Source organism: Gallus gallus, unplaced genomic scaffold (assembly GCF_016699485.2).
Source record: "Gallus gallus isolate bGalGal1 unplaced genomic scaffold, bGalGal1.mat.broiler.GRCg7b scaffold_45, whole genome shotgun sequence".
Taxonomy (NCBI): domain Eukaryota; kingdom Metazoa; phylum Chordata; class Aves; order Galliformes; family Phasianidae; genus Gallus; species Gallus gallus.
The window spans coordinates 16,491-37,407 of record NW_024095997.1 but is presented as its reverse complement, the minus strand read 5'-3'; the positions used below and the strand labels follow the sequence as shown (position 1 = coordinate 37,407).

The following is a 20,917-nucleotide window of genomic DNA, read 5'->3' as shown; positions in this document are numbered from 1 at the left end:
TGGGGGAGGGGCATTTTGGGGGGGGTCCTATAGGGTTTTTCTTATAGGGCGGCCCCATAGGGGGTCCTATGGGTGGGGGAGGGTTCTATGGGTGGGTCCATATGGGGGTCTCCTTTGGGGGGGTCCCATTTTGGGGGGTCCTATGGGGTTTTTTCCTATAGGGCGGCCCAAAGCGTTTCCTACGGGGAAGGGCAGGAAGAAAACAGTCCCGGCCCACGTGACCGCCTTTGCGCTTCCACCCCATCACGTGACTCCGCCCATTCCGACCCCCACGTGATCAAGCACTTCCGCCTTCCTCGCATCACGTGACTCCCCTCCTCCCAGACGGGCGCGGCTCTGACTGCGTCACTCCGCCCCCTCCACGTGACCCCGTCCTGCCTCCCTATTGGCTCAGAGCCCTTCGCCCCGTTTCTCCCGGCGTGCATCGCGCGGTGCGCGGAGCTGCGCGCGGAACCGAGCAGGTTGGGGGGGGATTATGGGGCGGTTTTGGGGTCCTATAGGGCGGTTATGGGGCCCTATGAGGCGGCTGTGGGGTCCTCTGGGGCGGCTATGGGGTTCTATGGGATCTTGTGGTGTCTTATGGGGCGGCTATGGGGTCTTGTGGGGTCGTATGGGGCGGCCATGGGGTCCTATGGGGCGGCTATGGAGTCTTGTGGGGTCGTATGGGGCGGCTATGGGGTCGTATGGGGCGGTTATGGGGCCCTATGAAGCGGCTGTGGGGTCCTCTGGGTTGCCTGTGGGATCCTATGGGGCGGCTATGGGGTTCTATGGGGTCTTGTGGTGTCCTATGGGGCGGCCATGGGGTCCTATGGGGCGGCCGTGGGGTCCTATGGGACGGCTATGGGGTCTTGTGGGGTCTTATGGGGCAGTTATGGGGCTCTGTTGGGCCCTATGGGGCAGCTATGGCGTCTTGTAGTGTCCTCTGGAGCAGTTATGGGGTCCTATGGGGCGGTTATGAGGCTCTATGGGACAGCTGTGGGGTCCTATGGGGTGGCTATAGGGTCTTGTGGGGTCCTGTGGGGCGGCTATGGGGTTTTATGGGGTCTTGTGGGGTCCTATGGGGTGGTTATGGGGCTCTCTTGGGCCCTATGGGGCGGCTATGGGGTCCTGTGGGGTCCTATGGGATGGCTACGGGGTCCTATGGGGCAGCCATGGGGTCGTTTGGGGCGGCTATGGGGTCTTGTGGGGTCTGATGGAGCAGTTATGAGGCTCTGTTGGGCCCTATGGGGCGGCTATGGGGTCTTGTAGTATCCTATGGGGTCCTATGGGGTGGTTATGGGGCTCTATGGGACAGCTATGGGGTCCTATGGGGTGGCTATGGGGTCTTGTGGAGTCCTCTGGGGCGGTTATGGGGTCCTCTGGGGCGGCTGTGGGGTCCTGTGGGGCGGCTATGGGGCTTGTGGGGTCCTGTGGGGGGGCAATGGGGCGGTTATGGGGCTCTGTTGGGCCCTATGGGGCGGCTATGGGGTCTTTTGATGTCCTCTGGGGCGGTTATGGGGCTCTATGGGACAGCTGTGGGGTCCTCTGGGGTGGCTATGGGGTCTTGTGGGGTCCTCTGGGGCGGTTATGGGGTCCTCTGGGGCGGCTGTGGGGTCCTATGGGGTGGCTCTGGGGTCTTGTGGGGCCCTATGGGGCAACTGTGGGGTCCTATGGAGCGGCTACAAGGCGCTTTGGGGTCCTATGGGGCAGATGTGGGGTCTTGTGGGGTCCTATGGGACCATTATGGGGTCCTATGAAGCTGTTATGGGGCTCTGTTGGGTCCTTTGGGGGTGGTTATGGGGTCTTGTGAGGCCCTACGGGGTGGTTGTAGGGCTCTGCCAGGTCCTATGGGGCAGCTGTAGGGTCCTATGGGGTGGTTATGGGGCAACTATGGGGCTCTGCTGGGTCCTATAGAGCGGTTATGGGGTCATATGGGGTGTTATGGGGCGGCCGTGGGGTATCTATGGGGCGGCCGTGGGGTATCTATGGGGTGGCTATGGGACGGCTATGGGGGATCTATGGGACGGCTATGGGGTATCTGTGGGGTGGCTATGGGGCGGCTATGGGGGATCTATGGGGTGGCTATGGGGTATCTATGGGGCCGTCCCCCCATAGGATGAACCTGGAGCGCGTATCCAATGAGGACAAACTGCGGCTGTGCCGGAAGTACTACCTGGGTGAGCCCCATAGCGACCCATAGAAACCCCACAGCGCCCCATAACGACCCATAGAAACCCCACAGCACCCCGTAGAGACACATAGAAACCCTATAGGGACCCATAGAGCCCCACAGCGCCCCATAATGACCCATAGAAACCCCACAGGGCCCCATAGGGACCCATAGAGCCCCACAGCGCCCCATAACGACCCATAGAAACTCCACAGCGCCCCATAGAGACTTATAGGGACCCATAGAGACACATAGAAATCCCATAGGGACCCATAGAGCCCCACAGCGCCCCATAACGACCCATAGAAACCCCACAGCACCCCATAGAGACATATAGAAACCCCATAGGGACCCATAGAAACCTCACAGCACCCATAGAGACTTATAGAGGCCCATAGAGACACATAGAAACCCCACAGCACCCCATAGAGCCCCACAGCGCCCCATAGGGACCTATAGAGACACATAGAAACCCCATAGGGACCCATAGAGACCCATAACGACCCACAGTGCCCTATAACGACCCAGAGAAACCCCACAGCGCCCCATAGAGACCCACAGCACCACGTAGCGCCCCATAGGGACCCATAGCGCCTCACAGCCCCCCAATAATGACCCATAGGGATCCATGCAGCCCCATAGAGACACATAGAAACCCCATAGGAACCTATAGGGACCAAAAGGGACCCCGTAGAGACCCATAGAGACCTATAGGGACCCCATAGTGACCCATAGAGCCCCATTGGGACTCATAGCGACCCAGAGAGACCCCATAGGGACCCACAGAAACCCATAGGGACCCACAGAGACCTGTAAGAACGCAATAGGGATCCACAGCACCCCATAGGGACCCATAGGGAGACAAAGGGACCCTTGGAGACCCATAGCGACCTATAGCAACCCATAAAGACATATGGAGACCCATAGGGACCCATAGAGACCCCATGGAGCCCCATAGGGATCTATAGGGACCAAAAGGGACCCCATAGAGACCCAATAGGGACCCATAGAGACCCCATGGAGCCCCATAGGGTCCTATAGGGACCAAAAGTGACCCCGTAGAGACCCACAGGGACCCCATAGGGACCCATAGTGCCCCATAGAGGCCCGTAGTAATCCCATTGTGCCCCATAATGCCCCATAGCGCCCCATAGAGGCCCATAGCAATTGCATAGTGCCCCATAGAGGCCCCATGGTACCCCACAGCGCCCCATAGAGGCCCGTAGCAATCCCATAGTGCCCCAATAGAGGCCCCATAGAGCCTCCAGAGTGACCCAGACCGCCCCATAGAATAACCCCATAGTGCCCCCAATCCCCCCATAGTCCCACCAACTCCCCCCCAGGGCCCCCATAAACCCCCAAATCCCCCCATAACCCCCACAGGACCCCCATAACCCCCCCCAACTCCCCCCCTAAATCCCCCTAACCCCCGCAGGACCCCCAGAACTCCCCCAACCCCCAAATTCCCCATAACCCCCCCAAATTCCCCCCCAGGACACCCATAAACACCCAAATCCCCCATAATTCCTGCCAGGATCCCCAGAACCCCCCCCAGGACCCCCAAATCCCCCCCAGTCCCCTTCAAGACCCCGAGAACCCCCCCAAATCCCCCATAAGCCCCCCAAAACCCCCCAAATCCCCCATAAGCCCCCCAAACCCACTCCAAATCCCCCATAACCCCCCCGCCTCCCCCCCCCGGACCCCCAAATGCCCCCCAAATTCCTCCCAGGACCCCCAGAACCCACCCAAATTCCCCCAGGACCCCCCCAAATCCCCCATAATCCCCCAGATTCCCCCCCAGGACCCCCAAATTCCCCCCAGGATCCCCCCCAAATGCTGCATAACCCCCCCAAGCCCCCCAATAATTCCCCCCAGGGCCCCCAAATCCCCTCCAGTCCCCTTCAAGACCCCCAGAACCCCCGCAACCCCACTCCAAATCCCCCATAACCCCCTCACATTCCCCCCCCAGTACCCCCATAAAGCCCCAAATCCCCCCATAAACCTCCAAATCCCCCATAACCCCCCCGCCTCCCCCCCCAGGACCCCCAAATGCCCCCCAAATTCCTCCCAGGACCCCCAAAACCCACCCAAATTCCCCCAGAACCTCCTCAAATCCCCCATAATCCCCCAGATTCCCCCCCCAGGACCCCCAAATTCCCCCAAGTCCCCCCCAAATCCCCCCAGAACCCCCAAATCCCCCCCAGATTCCCCCCAGGATCCCTCTGAAATGCCCCATAACCCCCCCAAGCCCCCCAGGACCCCCAAATCCCCCCCAGTCCCCTTCAAGACCCCCAGAACCCCCCCAAATCCCCCATAAGCCCCCCAAACCCCCCCAAATCCCCCATAAGCCCCCCAAACCCACTCCAAATCCCCATAACCCCGCCGCCTCCCCCCCCAGGACCCCCAAATGCCCCCCAAATTCCTCCCAGGACCCCCCAAACCCACCCAAATTCCCCCAGGACCCCCCCAAATCCCCCATAATCCCCCAGATTCCCCCCCAGGACCCCCAAATTCCCCCAAGCCCCCCCCAGGACCCCCAAATCCCCCCCAAATTCCCCCCAGGATCCCTCCCAAATGCCCCATAACCCCCCCAAGCCCCCCAATAATTCCCCCCAGGACCCCCAAATCCCCCCCAGTCCCCTTCAAGACCCCCATAACCCCCCCAAATCCCCCATAACCCCCCCAAAACCCCCCAAATCCCCCAGATTCCCCCCCAAACCCACTCCAAATCCCCCATAACCCCCCCGCCTCCCCCCCCAGGACCCCCAAATGCCCCCCAAATTCCTCCCAGGACCCCCAAAACCCACCCAAATTCCCCCAGAACATCCTCAAATCCCCCAGATTCCCCCCCCAGGACCCCCAAATTCCCCCAAGTCCCCCCCCCAGAGCCCCCCAGAACCCCCAAATTCCCCCCAGGATCCCTCCCAAATGCCCCATAACCCCCCCCAGGACCCCCAAACCCCCCCCAGTCCCCTTCAAGACCCCCATAACCCCCCCAAACCCCCCCCAAATCCCCCATAACCCCCCCAAACCCACTCCAAATCCCCCATAATTTCCCAGATTCCCCCCATAATCTCTCATATTCCCCCCCAGGACCCCCAAATTCCCCCAAGCCCCCCCCCAGAGCCCCCCAGGACCCCCAGACCCCCCCCAACAGACCCCCCCCCCATTTTTCACCCCCCCCCCATAGGGGGCTTCGCACTGCTGCCCTTCCTGTGGTTGGTGAACGTCCTCTGGTTCTTCCGTGAGGCCTTCATGGCCCCCCCTTACGGACAGCAGCCCCTCATCAAGACATGTATGTGGGGGGGGGGGCTGGGGGGGGTTATGGGGGTCCTGGGGGGAATTTGGGGGGGTTATGGGGGTCCTGGAGGGGGATTTGGGGGTCCTCGGGAGGGTTATGGGAGTCCTGGGGGGGATTTGGGGGTCCTGGAGGGGGATTTGGGAGGGTTATGGGGGTCCTGGGGGGGATTTGGGGGGGTTCTGGGGGTCCTGGTGGGGGATTTGGGGGTCCTGGAGGGGGTTATGGGAATCCTGGGGAGGGATTTGGGGGTCCTGGAGGGGGATTTGGAGGTCCTGGGTGGGGGTTTTGGGGGTCCTGGAGGGGGATTTGAGGGGGATTTGGGGGTCCTCGAGAGGTTTATGGGAGTCCTGGGGAGGATTTGGGGGTCCTGGAGGGGGATTTGGAGGTCCTGGGTGGGGGTTTTGGGGGTCCTGGGGGGGATTTGGGGGAGTTCTGGGGGTCCTGGAGGGGGATTTGGGGGTCCTCGGGAGGGTTATGGGAGTCCTGGGGAGGGATTTGGGAGTCCTAGGGGGGGATTTGGGGGTCCTGGAGGGGGATCTGGGAGTCCTGGGGAGGGATTTGGGGGTCCTGGAGGGGGATTTGGGGGGGTTATGGGGGTCCTGGAGGGGGATTTGGGGGTCCTGGGTGGGGGGTTTTGGGGGTCCTGGGGGGGATTTGGAGGGGTTATGGGGGTCCTCAGGAGGGATTTGGGGGTCCTGGAGGGGGATTTGGAGGTCCTGGGTGGGGGGTTTTGGGGGTCCTGGGGGGGATATGGGGGGGTTCTGGGGGTCCTGGAGGGGGATTTGGGGGTCCTCGAGAGGGTTATGGGAGTCCTGGGGAGGGATTTGGGGGTCCTGGAGGGGATTTGGGGGTCCTGGGGAGGGATTTGGGGGTCCTGGAGGGGGATCTGGGAGTCCTGGGGAGGGATTTGGGGGTACTGGAGGGGGATTTGGAGGTCCTGGGTGGGGGGTTTTGGGGGTCCTGGGGGGGATTTGGGGGGGATTTGGGGGTCCTGGAGGGGGTTTTGGGGGTTCTCAAGAGGGTTATGAGAGTCCTGGGGGGGATTTGGGGATCCTAGGAGAGGATCTGGGGGTCCTGGGGGGGGTTAAGGGAATCCTGGGGAGGGATTTGGAGGTCCTGGGTGGGGGGTTTTGGGGATCCTGGGGGGGGTATGGGGGGGTTCTGGGGGTCCTGGAGGGGGATTTGGGGGTCCTCGAGAGGGTTATGGGAGTCCTGGGGGGGGATTTGGGGGTCCTGGAGGGGATTTGGAGGGGTTTTGGGGGTTCTGGAGAGGGATTTGGGGGTCCTAGGAGGGGATTTGGGGGTCCTGGAGGGGGATTTGGGTGTCCTGGGTGGGGGGTTTTGAGGGTCCTGGGGGAGATTTGGGGGGGTTTTGGGGGTCCTGGAGGGGCGATTTGGGGGTCCTCGGGAGGGATTTGGGGATCCTGGGGTGGATCTATGGGCTTTCTATGGGCTCTATGGTTCCCTGAGATCTCAGGCTCTTTATAGGGTCCCTATGGGTCTCTATGGGATCTATGGGTCCTTATGGACTCTCTATGGGTCTCTATGGGACCTATGAGATTTCTATGGGTCTCTGTGCATTTCTGTGGGATCTATCGGGTCTCTGGGTCCCTATGGGGTCTCTATGGGATTTATGGGGTCTCTATGGGTTTCTGTGGGATCTATGGGGTCTCTATGGGATCTGTGGGGTCTCCATGGGTTTCTGTGGGATTTCTATGGGTTTCTGTGGGATCTATGGGGTCTCTATGGGATTTCTATGGGCTCTATGGTTCTCTATGGGATCTCAGATTCTTTATAGGGTCCCTATGGGTCTCTACGGGATCTATGGGATTTTTGTGGGTCTCTATGGGTTCTCTCTAGGATCTTTGGGGTCTCTATGGGTTTCTATGGGCTCTATGGCTCCCTATGGGATCTGGGGCTCCTTGTAGGGTCTCTGTGGGTCTATATGAGTTTCTGTGGAATCTATGGGGTCTCTGGGTCCCTATGGGGTCTCTATGGGATCTATGGGGTTTCTATGGAGTCTCTGGGTCCCAGTGGGGTCTCTATGGGTTTCTGTGGGATCTATGGGGTCTCTATGGGATCTATGGGCTTTCTATGGGTTTCTATGGGATCTATGGGGTTTCTATGGGTCTCTATGGGTTTCTGTGGGATCTATGGGGTCTCTGTGGGATTTCTGTGGGTCTCTGTGTTTCTTTGGGCTCTATAGCTCCTTATGGTTCCCTATGGGATCTGTGGCTCCTTCTAGGGTTCCTATAGGACCGCCCCCGCCCCTTAACCCCTCAAATAACCCCATAAATTCCCCCCCCCCCCCCCATTATCGTTGCAGACGTCCGCCGCTCGGCGCTGGGGGTGGGGCTGTGGGCGTTGGCACTGGGGCTGTGGGTGGGGGCCTTCCAGAGCCGCCGGGGGGAATGGGGGGCTTTGGGGGAGCGCCTGGCCTTCACTTTGCCCCTTGGGACCCCCTGAGGGCCCCTCCCCCCCCAAATTAAGGGGACCCCCCCCACAAAGGGACCCCCCAAAGGAGATCACCCCTTGAGACCCCTCCCCAAAAAGGGTACCCCCCCCGCCCCTTAAAGGACCCACCCCCCCCGAAGGAGATCACCCCTTGAGACCCCTCCCCAAAAAGGGGGACCCCCTCCCCCCCCAAAGGGACCCCCTACCCCTTAAAGGCCCCCCTCCCCCAAAGGAGATCACCCCTTGAGACCCCTCCCCAAAAAGGGGAGCCCCAAAGGACCCCCCCCCCCCCCAAAGGAGATCATCCCCTCAGGGCCCCCCCCACATTAAGGGGAGCCCCCCAAGGACTGCCCTCCCCAAAGGATCCCCCCCCCCTCCAAAGATCACCTCCTGAGACCCCCCCTCAAAAAGGGGAGCCCCTCTCCTCCGAGGGGACCCCCCCTCCAAAAAGGGGATCCCCCTTCCCCCCCCCAGGGAGACCCATGGGACCCCCCCCAAAAGAGGTCACCCCTGAGACCCCCCCCCACCCCCCCAAAAAGGGGAGCCCTCCCCTAAGAGGCCCTTCTAAATGAGATCCCTCTCCCATAAAGGGGACCCCCCCCAAAGAGCCCCCCCCCCCAAATGAGACCCCCCAAAAAGGGGACCCCCCCCAAAAAAGGGGAGCCCCCCCACAAAGGCCCTCACCCCAGAAAGGGGGACCCCCCCCCCACCCCCCCATGAAGAGGACCTGGAGGAGACTGCAGGTATGGAAGGGGGGGGGGGGCATTAAATTGGGGAGGGGTCCTTAATTGGGGTCATTAATAGTGGGGGAGGAACGTTAATAATGGGGGGGGGGGGGGAGATCCTTAATTGGGGTCATTAATAGTGGGGGGGGGGGGGTTGTTAAATTTGGGGGGCTCATTAATATTCAGGGGGGGGGGTCCTTAATAAGAGGGAGGAGAGTTATTATGTATTATATTATTATATATTGGGGAATCATTAATATTCATGGAGCTCATTAATATTCATAGCGGTGTTATATATTATTGGGGGCTCATTAATATTGGGGTAGGTTCTTCATATTGATGGGGGAGGAGCTAATTAATAATAGGATCCTTAATTGGGGGGGGGGGGGAATTAATAAAATAAATAATATTAATTTCTTTCTCCTGTTTTCCACCAATAGGATTCGTTCCCGCGCTGCCTTCGCTTTTTTTTTAATGAATAAACCCTCCAGGCCACGCCCCCCTCCTTCACGCACCAACCAATCCGCGTCGAGCTCCTCTGTGACATCGTGCCCACGCTACGCGGTTGGAGGGGGAGAGACCGACGCCTATTGGCTGAGAGAAAACGCGAGGGCGGGGCGAAAGGGAAAAGAACGCGCTGATTGGCTGGGCGGGGCGGAAGGGGCGGGCCTTTACTGGCGCTCGTAGATGCGGCGGAGGAGGCGCAAGCTGGCGCCATAGCGCTGCTGCTGCCGGAGCGACGCTTCCTTCCACCTGCGTGACGTCACCGCGGCGTCACGTGACGGCGGAAGTACACGCTGCCACCGTAGTCACGTGATGCCGGAAGCACACTGACCCCATAAGGGCCCCATTACCCCCAATGTCCCCATTACCCCCAATGACACCATAAGGGTCCCATTGCCCCCATTACCCCTAATGACACCATAAGGGCCCCATTGCCCCCATTACCCCCAATGACACCATAAGGGCCCCATTACCCCCAGTGTCTCCACTGACCCCAATGTTCCCATTAACCCCGCTGACCGTATTGACCCCACAAGGCTCCCATTGCCCCCAGTGTCCCATTGACCACAATGACCCCATTGACCCCATAAGGCCCCTATTGCCCCCAATGACCCCATATGGGCCCCATTACCCCCAGTGTCCCCATTGACCCCAATGTCCCCACTGACCCCATTAACCCCACTGACCACATTAACCCCGCTGACCCCATAAGCCCCCCATTACCCCCAGTGTCCCCATTGACCCCAATGTCCCCGCTGACCCCATTGACCCCGCTGACCCCATAAGCCCCTCATTACCCCCATTACCCCCAATGTCCCCACTGACCCCATTAACCCCGCTGACCCCATAAGCCCCCCATTACCCCCAGTGTCCCCACTGACCCCATTAACCCCACTGACCTCATTAACCCCGCTGACCCCATTAACCCCGCTGACCCCATAAGCCCCCCATTACCCCCAATGTCCCCCCTGACCCCATTAACCCCGCTGACCCCATAAGCCCCCACTGACCCCATTAACCCCGCTGACCCCATAAGCCCCCCGTTGCCCCCACCTCTGCCGGACGCGCTTCCACCTCTCCATGTTGCTGTAGATGAGGGCCGACATGGAGGGCGGCTCCAGGGGCTGCCAAAGGGATTTGGGGTCAGAAAGGGGGCACTTGGGGACGGAAAGGGGGGATTTGGGGTCAGAAGGGGAATTTGGGAGGAAAAGGGGGGATTTGGGGTTGGAAAGGGGAAATGGGGGTCAGAAAGGGGACATTTGGGGGGAAATGGGGGGATCTGGGGTCAGAAAGGGGGAATTTGGGAGGAAAAGGGGGGATTTGGGGTCAGAAAGGGGACATTTGGGGTCGGAAAGGGGACATCTGGGGGGGAAATGGGGGGATTTGGGGTCAGAAAGAGGGAATTTGGGGTCATAAAGGGGGAATTTGGAGTCATAAAGGGGGAATTGGGGTCAGAAAGGGGGAATTTGGGAGGAAAGCGGGGAAATTTGGGGGGGAAAGAGGGAATTTGGGGGGGAAAGAGGGAATTTGGGGCCAGAAAGGGGGAATTGGGAGGGAAATGGGGGGATTTGGGGTCAGAAAGTGGGGATTTGGGGTGCCACTGGGGTCCCATTGGGGTCCCATGATGGGAGGTGATCACATGATGGGGGGAGGTCACGTGATGGGGGGGGCACATGATGGCAGGGTCATGTGATTGGGCCACATGATAGCAGAGAGTCACGTGATGGGGGTGGGAGGGTCATGTGATGGGGGGTGTCACATGATGGGGCAGAGGATTCACGTGATGGGGTGGGGTGTCACGTGACGGGGGTGTCACCTGATGGGGGTGGAGGGTCCATGTGATGGGGGGTGGGGTCATGTAATTGGGGGTGGTGTCACATGATTGGGGGGGTCACATGATTGGGGATGGGGGGGGTCATGTAATTGGGAGTGGTGTCAAATGATGGGGGTGGGGGGATCACATGATGGAGGGGGTCACGTGATTGGGGGTGTCACGTGATGGAGGGGGTCACATGATTGGGGATGGGGTCATGTGACTGGAGGTCATGCGATGGGGTCACGTGATTGGGGATGGGGGGGTCATGTGATTGGGAGTGGTGTCAAATGATGGGGGTGGGGGGATCACATGATAGATGGGTCACGTGATTGGGGGGTCACGTGATGGAGGAGTCATATGATTGGGGGTGGGGGGGTCACGTGATGGAGCAGTTATATGATTGGGGGTGGGGGGGTCACGTGATTGGGGTTGTCACATAATTGGGGGGTTATCATGTAATAGGGGTGGAATGATCACGTGATTGGGGGGTGTCACGTGACGGGGGGGGGGTGTCACGTGACGGGGGGGGGGGTGTCACCTGATCCGTGGGGGCGGAGCCTTCGTCGGGTCCGAGGGGGGAGGGGATGCGGGGGGGGGCGCGGGGGGGGGCCGGGGGGGGCAGCTCATAAATGTCCTCAGCTTTACCTGCGCTCTATGGGGGGGAAATGTGTGGGGCAGCCCCAGAGAGAACAACAGGCCTTCCCCCCCCCCCCCCCCCCCCCCCCCAGCCCCATAGATCCCACCCCACACCCTCTCAGCCCCATAGATCCCATCCCACACCCCTCTCAGCCCCATAGATTGACACTAGGACCCCCCAGCCCCATAGATCTCACCCCACATCCCTCCCAGCCCCATAGATTGACACCGGAACCCCCCCCCAGCCCCAGAGATTTCGCCCCCCATGCCTCCCAGCCCCATAGATCGACACTGGGACCCCCCCAGCCCCACAGATCTCGCCCCACATCCCTCCCAGCCCCATAGATCAAGAATGGGACCCCCCAGCCCCATAGATCCCACCCCACACCCCCTCAGCCCACAAACCCCACCCCAAACCCCCCAACCCCCCCACTTATAGGGTCAGACCTGCAGATGTGGGGCGGATTCGGGCGCCGTGGGGCAGATTTGGGGGCGCCCCGTAGGGCAGTTGCGCATCCAGGCCCTACAAACGGGGTACAGTGGGGTCCCCTCCGAGAACTGCCCCAAATCCACGCTGCGGTCAAACAGTTTGATCACGTACGTATCTGTGGGGCGGCCCCATAAGTTGGGGGGCTGGGAGGGGAAAGGGGGATCCCCTGCCCCATAGCGGGACCTCCAGCCCCATAGCGAGATCTCCAGCCCTATGAGAGACATGCTGACCCCATAAGTGAGTCCTCCTGACCCCATAGCGGGACCTCCAGCCCCATAGCAAGACCTCCTGACCCCACAGCGGGACCTGCAGCCCCATAAGTGAGTCCTCCCACCCCATAAGTGAGACCTCCAGCCCCACAGAACGACCCTCAGACCCCCCCCAGCCCCATAGAATGGCCCTCAGACCTGCCCCCAGCCCCATAAGTGAGACCCTCTGCCCCATAAGTGAGACCTCCAGCCCCACAGAACGACCCTCAGACCCCCCCCAGCCCCATAGAATGGCCCTCAGACCTGCCCCCAGCCCCATAAGTGAGACCCTCTGCCCCATAAGTGAGACCTCCAGCCCCATAGAATGGCCCTCAAACCCACCCCCAGCCCCATAAGTGAGACCTTCTGCCCCATAATTGAGACCTCCAGCCCCATAGAATGGGGCTCAGACCCCCCCCCCCCGCCCCATAAGTGATTCTTCCAGCCCCATAGAATGGCCCTCAGACCCCCGCTGTCCCATAGATGGGCATTCAGCCCCCCCCCCACCCCCCAGCCCCATAAATAAGACCCCCTGCCCCATAAGTGAGACCTCCAGCCCCACAGAACGGCCCTCAGGCCCCCTCCCAGCCCCATAACCAACCCCTCACCCCCTTTGCTCTGCCCCATAAGTGTGGGGCAGCCCCACTCACTGGGTCGCTGCAGGGGGGGGTCGGGCTGCCCCTCTTCGGCCTCCCGGCGCTTCTTACGGCGGTGGGGGGGGAAGCGGCGGGACGCTCTGTGGGGAGAAATGTGGGGCTGCCCCATAAGTGGGGGCTGACCCCTAAGTGGGGGGCTGCCCCATAAGTGGGGGCTGACCCCTAAGTGGGGGACTGACCCCTAAGTGGGGGACTGACCCCTAAGTGGGGGACTGACCCATAAGCATGGATCCACACCCCGCAGCTCTGCCCCACAAATCTGCCCTATAGATCCACCCCACATCTCTGCCCCACATCTGCACCCTGTACCTCAGCCCCACATCTCTGCCCCACAGATCCCTCAGCCCCACAGATCCACCCCACAGATCCCTCAGCCCCACGGATCCACCTGAGAGATCCCTCAGCCCCATAGATCCTTCAGCCCCAAGGATCCACCCCACAGATCCTTCAACCCCATAGATCCACCCCACAGATCCCTCAGCCCCATATATCCTTCAGCCCCACAGATCAACCCCACAGATCCCTCAGCCCCACAGATCCACCCCACAGATCCCTCAGCCCCATAAATCTCTCAGCCCCACAGATCCACCTCACAGATCCCTCAGCCCCACAGATCCACCCCACAGATCCCTCAGCCCCATACATCCTTCAGCCCCACAGATCCACCCCATACATCCTTCAGCCCCACAGATCCACCCCACAGATCCTTCAGCCCCACAGATCCACCCCACAGCCCCACAGATCCACCCCACAGACCCTTCAGCCCCACAGATCCACCCCACAGATCCCTCAGCCCCATAAATCTCTCAGCCCCACAGATCCACCCCACAGACCCTTCAGCCCCACAGATCCACCCCACAGATCCCTCAGCCCCATAAATCTCTCAGCCCCACAGATCCCCCCCACAGACCCTTCAGCCCCACAGATCCACCCCACACACTCTTCAGCCCCATACATCCTTCAGCCACACAGACCCTTCAGCCCCACAGATCCACCCCATACATCCTTCAGCCCCACAGATCCACCCCACAGATCCTTCGGCCCCACAGATCCCCCCCCATACATCCTTCAGCCCCACAGATCCCCCCCCATACATCCTTCAGCCCCACAGATCCACCCCATACATCCTTCAGCCCCACAGATCCACCCCACAGACCCTTCAGCCCCACAGATCCACCCCACAGATCCCTCAGCCCCATAAATCTCTCAGCCCCACAGATCCCCCCCACAGACCCTTCAGCCCCACAGATCCACCCCACAGACCCTTCAGCCCCACAGATCCACCCCACAGATCCCTCAGTCCCACAGATCCACCCCACAGATCCCCCAGCCCCACAGATCCACCCCACAGCCCCCCACCTCTCACCTCTTTCCCGGCGCGCTGGGAGAGGCGTCCCTGCAAAGCGACCCACAATTGGGGCCATTTCCGCCCGTTTTGGGTCCCCCCAAAACCCCATTTTGGGGTGAAAAAGGACCCGTTTGGGTCACCCGGGGGCAGCAATGGGGGGGGGGGGGGGGGGGAGGGCTCATTTTGGGCTGAAAAAGGGCGATTTTGGGACTCACTTTGGGACCGCATCGCCCACCGCTTTCCCTGCGTCGTCCTCCAGGACTTCCCTAAAAGAGGGGGGGGGAATTTGGGGGCAAAAGAGACATTTTTGGGGTCCCCTCCATCCCAGAGACCCCTCCTCCATAGTGGGGGAACCCCAAAAGACCCACAATGCCCCCAATGTACCCCAGAATCACCCCCAAAACCCGTTGGTTTCCCCCCATCCCTCAGTTCCCAAATCCCTCCATTTCACCCCCAAAATTCACCATTTCTGCCCAATTTTGGGGCTTTTCACCCCAAAATTGAACCCTTCCTCCCCCCCCATCATTTGGACTCCCCAAAAAGCCCCAAACCCCCCCAAATTTACCCCCAAATCCCCCAAAATTCACCCCCAATTCCTATTGGCTCCCCCCATCCCTCACTCCCCAAATCCCTCCATTTCACCCCCAAAATTCACCATTTTTGCCCAAATTTGGGGCTTTTCACCCCAAAATTGAACCTTTCCTCCCCCTCAACATTTGGGATCCCCCAAAAGACCCCAAAACCCCCCAAATTGCCCCCAAATCCCCCCAAATTCACCCCCAATTCCCACTGGTTTCCCCCCATCCGTCAGTCCCCAAATCCCTCCATTTCACCCCCAAAATTCACCATTTTTGCCCAAATTTGGGGCTTTTCACCCCAAAATTGAACCCTTCCTCCCCCCCCATCATTTGGACTCCCCAAAAAGACCCCAAAACCCCCAAATTCACCCCCAATTCCCCTTGGTTCCCCCCATCCCTCAGTCCCCAAATCCCTCCATTTCACCCTCAAAATTCACAATTTCTGCCCAATTTTGGGGCTTTTCACCCCAAAACTGAACCATTCCTCCCCCAACATTTGGGATCCCCCAAAAGACCCCGAAACCCCCCAATTCAGCCCCCAAATCCCCCAAAATTCACCCCCAAATCCCGTTGGTTTCCCCCCATCCCTCAGTCCCCAAATCCCTCCATTTCACTCCCAAAATTCACCATTTTTGCCCAATTTTGGGGCTTTTCACCCCAAAATTGAACCCTTCCTCCCCCCCCAACATTTGGGATCCCCAAAAAGACCCCAAAACCCCCAAATTTACCCCCAAATTCACCCCCAAACCCCTTGGTTTCCCCTCATTCTATGTGCCCCAACTCCTTCCATTCTGTCCCCCCAAATTGTCATTTTTGCCCAATTTTGGGGCTTTTCACCCCAAAACTGAACCATTCCTCACCCCCCATCATTTGGACTCCCCAAAAAGACCCCAAAACCCCCAAAATTACCCCCAAATCCCCCAAAATTCACCCCCAATTCCCATTGGTTTCCCCCCATCCCTCAGTCCCCAAATCCCTCCATTTCACTCCCACAATTCATCATTTTTGCCCAATTTTGGGGCTTTTCACCCCCAAATCGAACCCTTCCTCCCCCCCCCCAATATTTGGGATCCCCAAAAAGACCCCAAAACCCCGAAATCCCCCCAATTCAGCCCCCAAATCCTCACCTATCGCCCTCACTGCGCTCCAGCAGTCCCTGCAGCACTGCATCCAAACGGCTCCGGGCCGATGTGGCCTCCAAATCTGGGCCAAAAAACAGCAATTTTGGGCAAAAAGGGAAGAATGGAAGTTCTGTCTGAGGGGAGGGGGGCAAAAGGGAGGAATACGGCCCAAAATTGGGGGAAATGGAGCCAAAAATGGGCAAAAATTGGGGAGGAAATGGAGCCAAAATGGGAGAAATGGGCCCTAAATTGGAGAAAAGACGGCCCAAAATTGGGGGAAATGGACCCAAAATGGGGAAAAAAGGCCTAAAATTGGGTGAAATGAAGCCAAAATCGCAGAAATTGGGCCCCAAATTGGGGGGAAATGGACCCAAAACTGAGGGAAATGGACTCAAAATGACAGAAAATGGCACCAAATTTGGGGGAAAATGGCTCAAAATGGGGAAATGGACCAAAATAGGGGGAAATGGACCCAAAATTGGGGGGAAATGGACCCAAAATGGGCAAAAATTGGGGAAGAAATGAAGCCAAAAGTGGGGGAAATGGACCCAAAATGACAGAAAATGACACCAAAATGGGGGAAAAGGCCCAAAATTGGGGGGAAATGGACCCAAAATGGGGGGAAATGCACCCAAAACTGGGGGGGAAATGCACCCAAAACTGGGGGGGAAATGGCACCAAATCTGAGGGGAAAATGGCTCAAAATGGGGAAACGGACCCAAAATGGGGGGAAACGGACCCAAAATGGGGGGAAACGGACCCAAAATGGGGGGGGAAATTGAACTAAAATTTGGGAAATGGACCCAAAATTGGGGGAAATGGACCCAAAATGGGAGGAAAATGCACCCAAAACTGGGGGGAAATGCGCCCAAAACTGGGGGGAAATGCGCCCAAAACTGGGGGGAAATGCGCCCAAAACTGGGGGGAAATGCGCCCAAAATGGGGGGAAATGCCCCAAAATGGGGGGAAATGCGCCCAAAATGGGGCGAAATGGACTCCAAATTGGGGGAAATGGAGCCAAAAGTGCGGGAAATGCACCCAAAATTGGGGGGAAATGGACCCAAAACTGTGGGAAATGGACCCAAAATTGGGCGGGAAATGGAACCAAAATTGGGGGGGGAAATGCACCCAAAACTGGGGGGGGAAATGCACCCAAAATTGGGGGGAAAATGGCTCAAAATGGGGGGAAGTGGACCCAAAATGGGGGAAATGCACCCAAAATGGGGGGAAAATGCGCCCAAAATGGGGGAAAATGCGCCCAAAATGGGGGGGGAATGGAACCAAAATGGAGGAAAATGCCCCAAAATGGGGGGAAATGCCCCAAAATTGAGGGAAATGGACTCCAAATTGAGGGAAATGGAGCCAAAACTGTGGGAAAATTACCCAAAATGGGGGGAAATGCGCCCAAAATGGGGGGGAAATGGAGCCAAAATGGAAGAAAATGCCCCAAAATTGGGGAAATGGACCCAAAATGGGGGGGAAATGGACCCAAAATGGGGGGGAAATGGACCCAAAATGGGGGGGAAATGGACCCAAAATGGGGGGAAATGGAGCCCAAATTGCCCTTTTTGCCCCTAATGTGGGGTTTTGGCTGTGGGGGCAGCGCCCATTTTGGGGTGAAAAGGGGCAGATTTGGGTTGGGGGGGGGGGGGGGGTTATGGGGTTAATGAGCACTCATTAAGGAGGCGTTAATTACTCACCCGGCTTCTCCACCTTCACCTTCAGCGACAGCATGGCGGCCTATGGGGCACACAGGGACCCTATAAGGACCCCATAAAAAACCCCATAGGGACACACAGGGACATATAAGAACCCTATAGGGACCCCATAAAGACACATAAGGCTCCTATAGAGATACACAGGGACACACAGCAGCCCTATAGGAACCCCATAGGGATGCATAAGGATCCTATAGAGATACATAGGGACACATAGGAGCCCTATAGGAACCCCAGGGACACATAAGGATCCTATAGAGATACATAAGGACACATAACGACCCTATAAGAACCCCATAGGGATGCATAAGAATCCTATAGAGATACATAAGGACACACAGGAACCCTACAGGAACGCATAAGAATTCTATAGAGATACATACAGACACATAGGGACCCTCTAATAACCCCAAAGGGATGAATAAGAATCCTATAGAGATACATAGGAACACACAGGGACCCTATAAGAACTCCATAGGAACACGTAAGTATCCTATAGAAATACACAAGAACACATAGGAGCTCTATAGGAACCCCATAGGGATGCATAAGGATCCTATAGATACAAAGGGACACATAAGGACCCTATAGAAACCCCATAAGGACGCACAAGGATCCTATGGAGATACATAGGAACACATAGGAGCCTTACAGGAACCCCATAGGAATGCATAAGGATCCTATAGGGATACATAGGGACACACAGGAGCTCTATAGGAACCCCAGAGACACATAAGGATCCTATAGGGATACATAGGGACACATAGGGACCCTATAAGAACCCCATAGGAACACATAAGGATCCTATAGAGATACATAGGAACACACAGGGACCCCATAGGAATCCCATAGGGACACATAAGGATCCTATAGAGATACATAGGGACACACAGGGACCGTATAAGAACTCCATACGAATACATAAGAATCCTATAGAGATACATAGGGACACATAGGAGCTCTATAGGAACCCCATAGGGATGCATAAGAATCCTAAAGAGATACATAGGGACATATAAGGACTCTATAGGAACTCCATAAGGACGCCTAAGGATCCTATAGAGATACACAGGGACCCTATAAGAACCCCATAAGGATGCATAAGGATCCCATAGAGATACATAGGAACACATAAGGACACTATAAGATCCCCATAGGGACGCACAAGGATCCTATAGAGATACACAGGGACACACAGGGACCTTATAGGAACCCCATAGGGATGCATAAGGATCCTATAGAGATACATAGGGACACATAAGGACCCTATAGGAACCCCATAAAGACGCATAAGGATCCTATAGAGATACACAGGGACACATAAAGACCCTACAGGGAGCCCATAGGGACACACAGGGACACATGGAGACCCCATAAGTACACATAAGGACCCTATGGAAACCCCAAAGGGACACATGCAGACCCAAAGAAACCCCATAGGGATACATAAGGATCCCATAGGGACACATAAAAACACATAGGGATCACATAGGGACCCTACACAGACAAATAGGGACCCCATAGGGACACAGAGGGACACCCATAGCCCCATAGAACCCCACAGAGCCCTACAGAACCCCACAGATCCCTATGGAACCCCATAGAGCCCCACAGATCCCCATGGAACCCCATAGGCCCCACAGAACCCCATAAAGCCCTACAGAACCCCACAGAACCCCACAGATCCCCATAGAACGCCACAGAGCCCTATAGAACTCCAAAGAGCCCCACAGAACCCCACAGAGCTCCACAGAGCCCTATAAAACCCCATATAGCCCCACAGATCCCTATAAAACCCGATAGAGTCCCACAGATCCCTATAAAACCCCATGGGGCCCCACAGAGCCCCACAGACCCCTATAAAACCCCATAGAGCCCTATGGAACCCCACTGAGCCCCAAAGAGCCCCACAGAACCTCAGAGGCCCCACAGAGCCCTATAGAACCCCACAGATCCCTATGGAACCCCATAGGCCCCATAGAACCCTATAGAACCCCATAGAAACCCACAGAACCCTATAGAACGCCACAGAGCCCTATAGAGCTCCACAGAGCCCCACAGAGCCCAACAGAACCCCATAGGCCCCACAGAACCCCATAAAGCCCTACAGAACCCCAAAGAGCCCCACAGAACCCCACAGATCCCCATAGAACCCCATAGGCCCCACAGAGCCCCACAGAAACCCACAGATCCCCACAGAACGCCACAGAGCCCTATAGAACTCCATGGAGCCCCACAGAACTCCACAGAGCCCCACAGAGCCATATAAAACCCCAAATAGCCCCACAGATCCCTATAAAACCCCATAGAGTCCCACAGATCCTTATAAAACCCCATGGGGCCCCACAGAGCTCCACAGACCCCTATAAAACCCCATAGAGCCCCACAGACCCCTATAAAACCCCATAGAGCCCTATGGAACCCCACTGATCCCTATGGAACCCTATAGGCCCCATAGAACCCTATAGAACCCCATAGAAACCCACAGAACCCTATAGAACGCCACAGAGCCCCATAGAGCCCCACAGAGCCCCACAGAACCCCATAGGCCCCACAGAACCCCATAAAAACCCACAGATCCCCATAGAACGCCACAGAACCCTATAGAACTCCATAGAATCCCACAGAGCCCTATAAAACCCCATAGAATCCCACCGATCCCTATAAAACCCCATGGGGCCCCACAGAGCCCCACAGACCCCTATAAAACCCCATAGAGCCCCACAGATCCCTATAGAACCCAATAGAGCCCTATGGAACCCCATAGGCCCCACAGAGCCCCATAAACCCTACAGAACCCCACAGGCCCCATCGCCACCCCATAACCCCCACCCCACGGCCCCACAAACCGCCCCATAAGGCCCCCAGGCCCCCCCGGACCCCCCAATTTTCCCTTTTATCCCCCATTTTTTCCCTTTTTCTCCTCATTTTACCCCATTTCTCACCTCCCGCCGCGTTCCCGCCGGCCGCGCTCACCGCCTCCTCAGCTCACCTCGCCTTCTCATTGGTCGCTTCCCCCGTCCGTCCTGTCTGACAGCCAATCAGCGCCCGAGTCGGTGCTCAGAGGGCGGGACATCTCTGCCACTCACCTATTGGTCCTTGCCCACGTCCTGAAACGGACTTTTATCCAATCAGCGCTCGAGCAGGTGTTTAGAAGGCGGGGCGTAGCCGTG

At 57.9% G+C, this 20,917-nt stretch overlaps 2 protein-coding genes across 16 annotated transcripts; one reads left to right on the top strand and one right to left on the bottom strand.

Moving 5' to 3' along the window:
- Positions 1–410: 410 nt before the first annotated feature.
- On the top strand, positions 411–9,151 carry PSENEN (presenilin enhancer, gamma-secretase subunit). The gene is made up of 5 exons (XM_040657134.2): positions 411–461; positions 2,095–2,156; positions 5,340–5,444; positions 7,777–8,647; positions 9,070–9,151. The coding sequence occupies exons 2-4, from the start codon at positions 2,096–2,098 to the stop codon at positions 7,914–7,916; spliced, it is 306 nt and encodes a 101-aa protein (XP_040513068.1). The 5' UTR covers positions 411–461; position 2,095; the 3' UTR covers positions 7,917–8,647; positions 9,070–9,151.
- LIN37 (lin-37 DREAM MuvB core complex component) lies at positions 8,850–20,742 on the bottom strand. Of its 15 annotated transcripts, none has more exons than XM_046906190.1 (10): positions 20,690–20,742; positions 17,727–17,786; positions 16,033–16,108; positions 14,543–14,593; positions 14,346–14,375; positions 12,974–13,059; positions 12,033–12,159; positions 11,488–11,601; positions 10,187–10,257; positions 8,850–9,382 (listed from the first exon to the last, which is right to left on the bottom strand). In XM_046906190.1, the coding sequence occupies exons 2-10, from the start codon at positions 17,758–17,760 to the stop codon at positions 9,039–9,041; spliced, it is 933 nt and encodes a 310-aa protein (XP_046762146.1). In that variant the 5' UTR covers positions 17,761–17,786; positions 20,690–20,742; the 3' UTR covers positions 8,850–9,038. The 15 variants fall into 15 exon arrangements, with proteins under 15 accessions (XP_046762146.1, XP_040513050.1, XP_040513046.1 ...); XM_040657116.2 differs by having other exon boundaries at positions 12,033–12,108; XM_040657112.2 differs by having other exon boundaries at positions 12,033–12,108; positions 12,974–13,104; positions 17,727–17,766.
- Between the last annotated feature and the right edge of the window lie 175 nt (positions 20,743–20,917).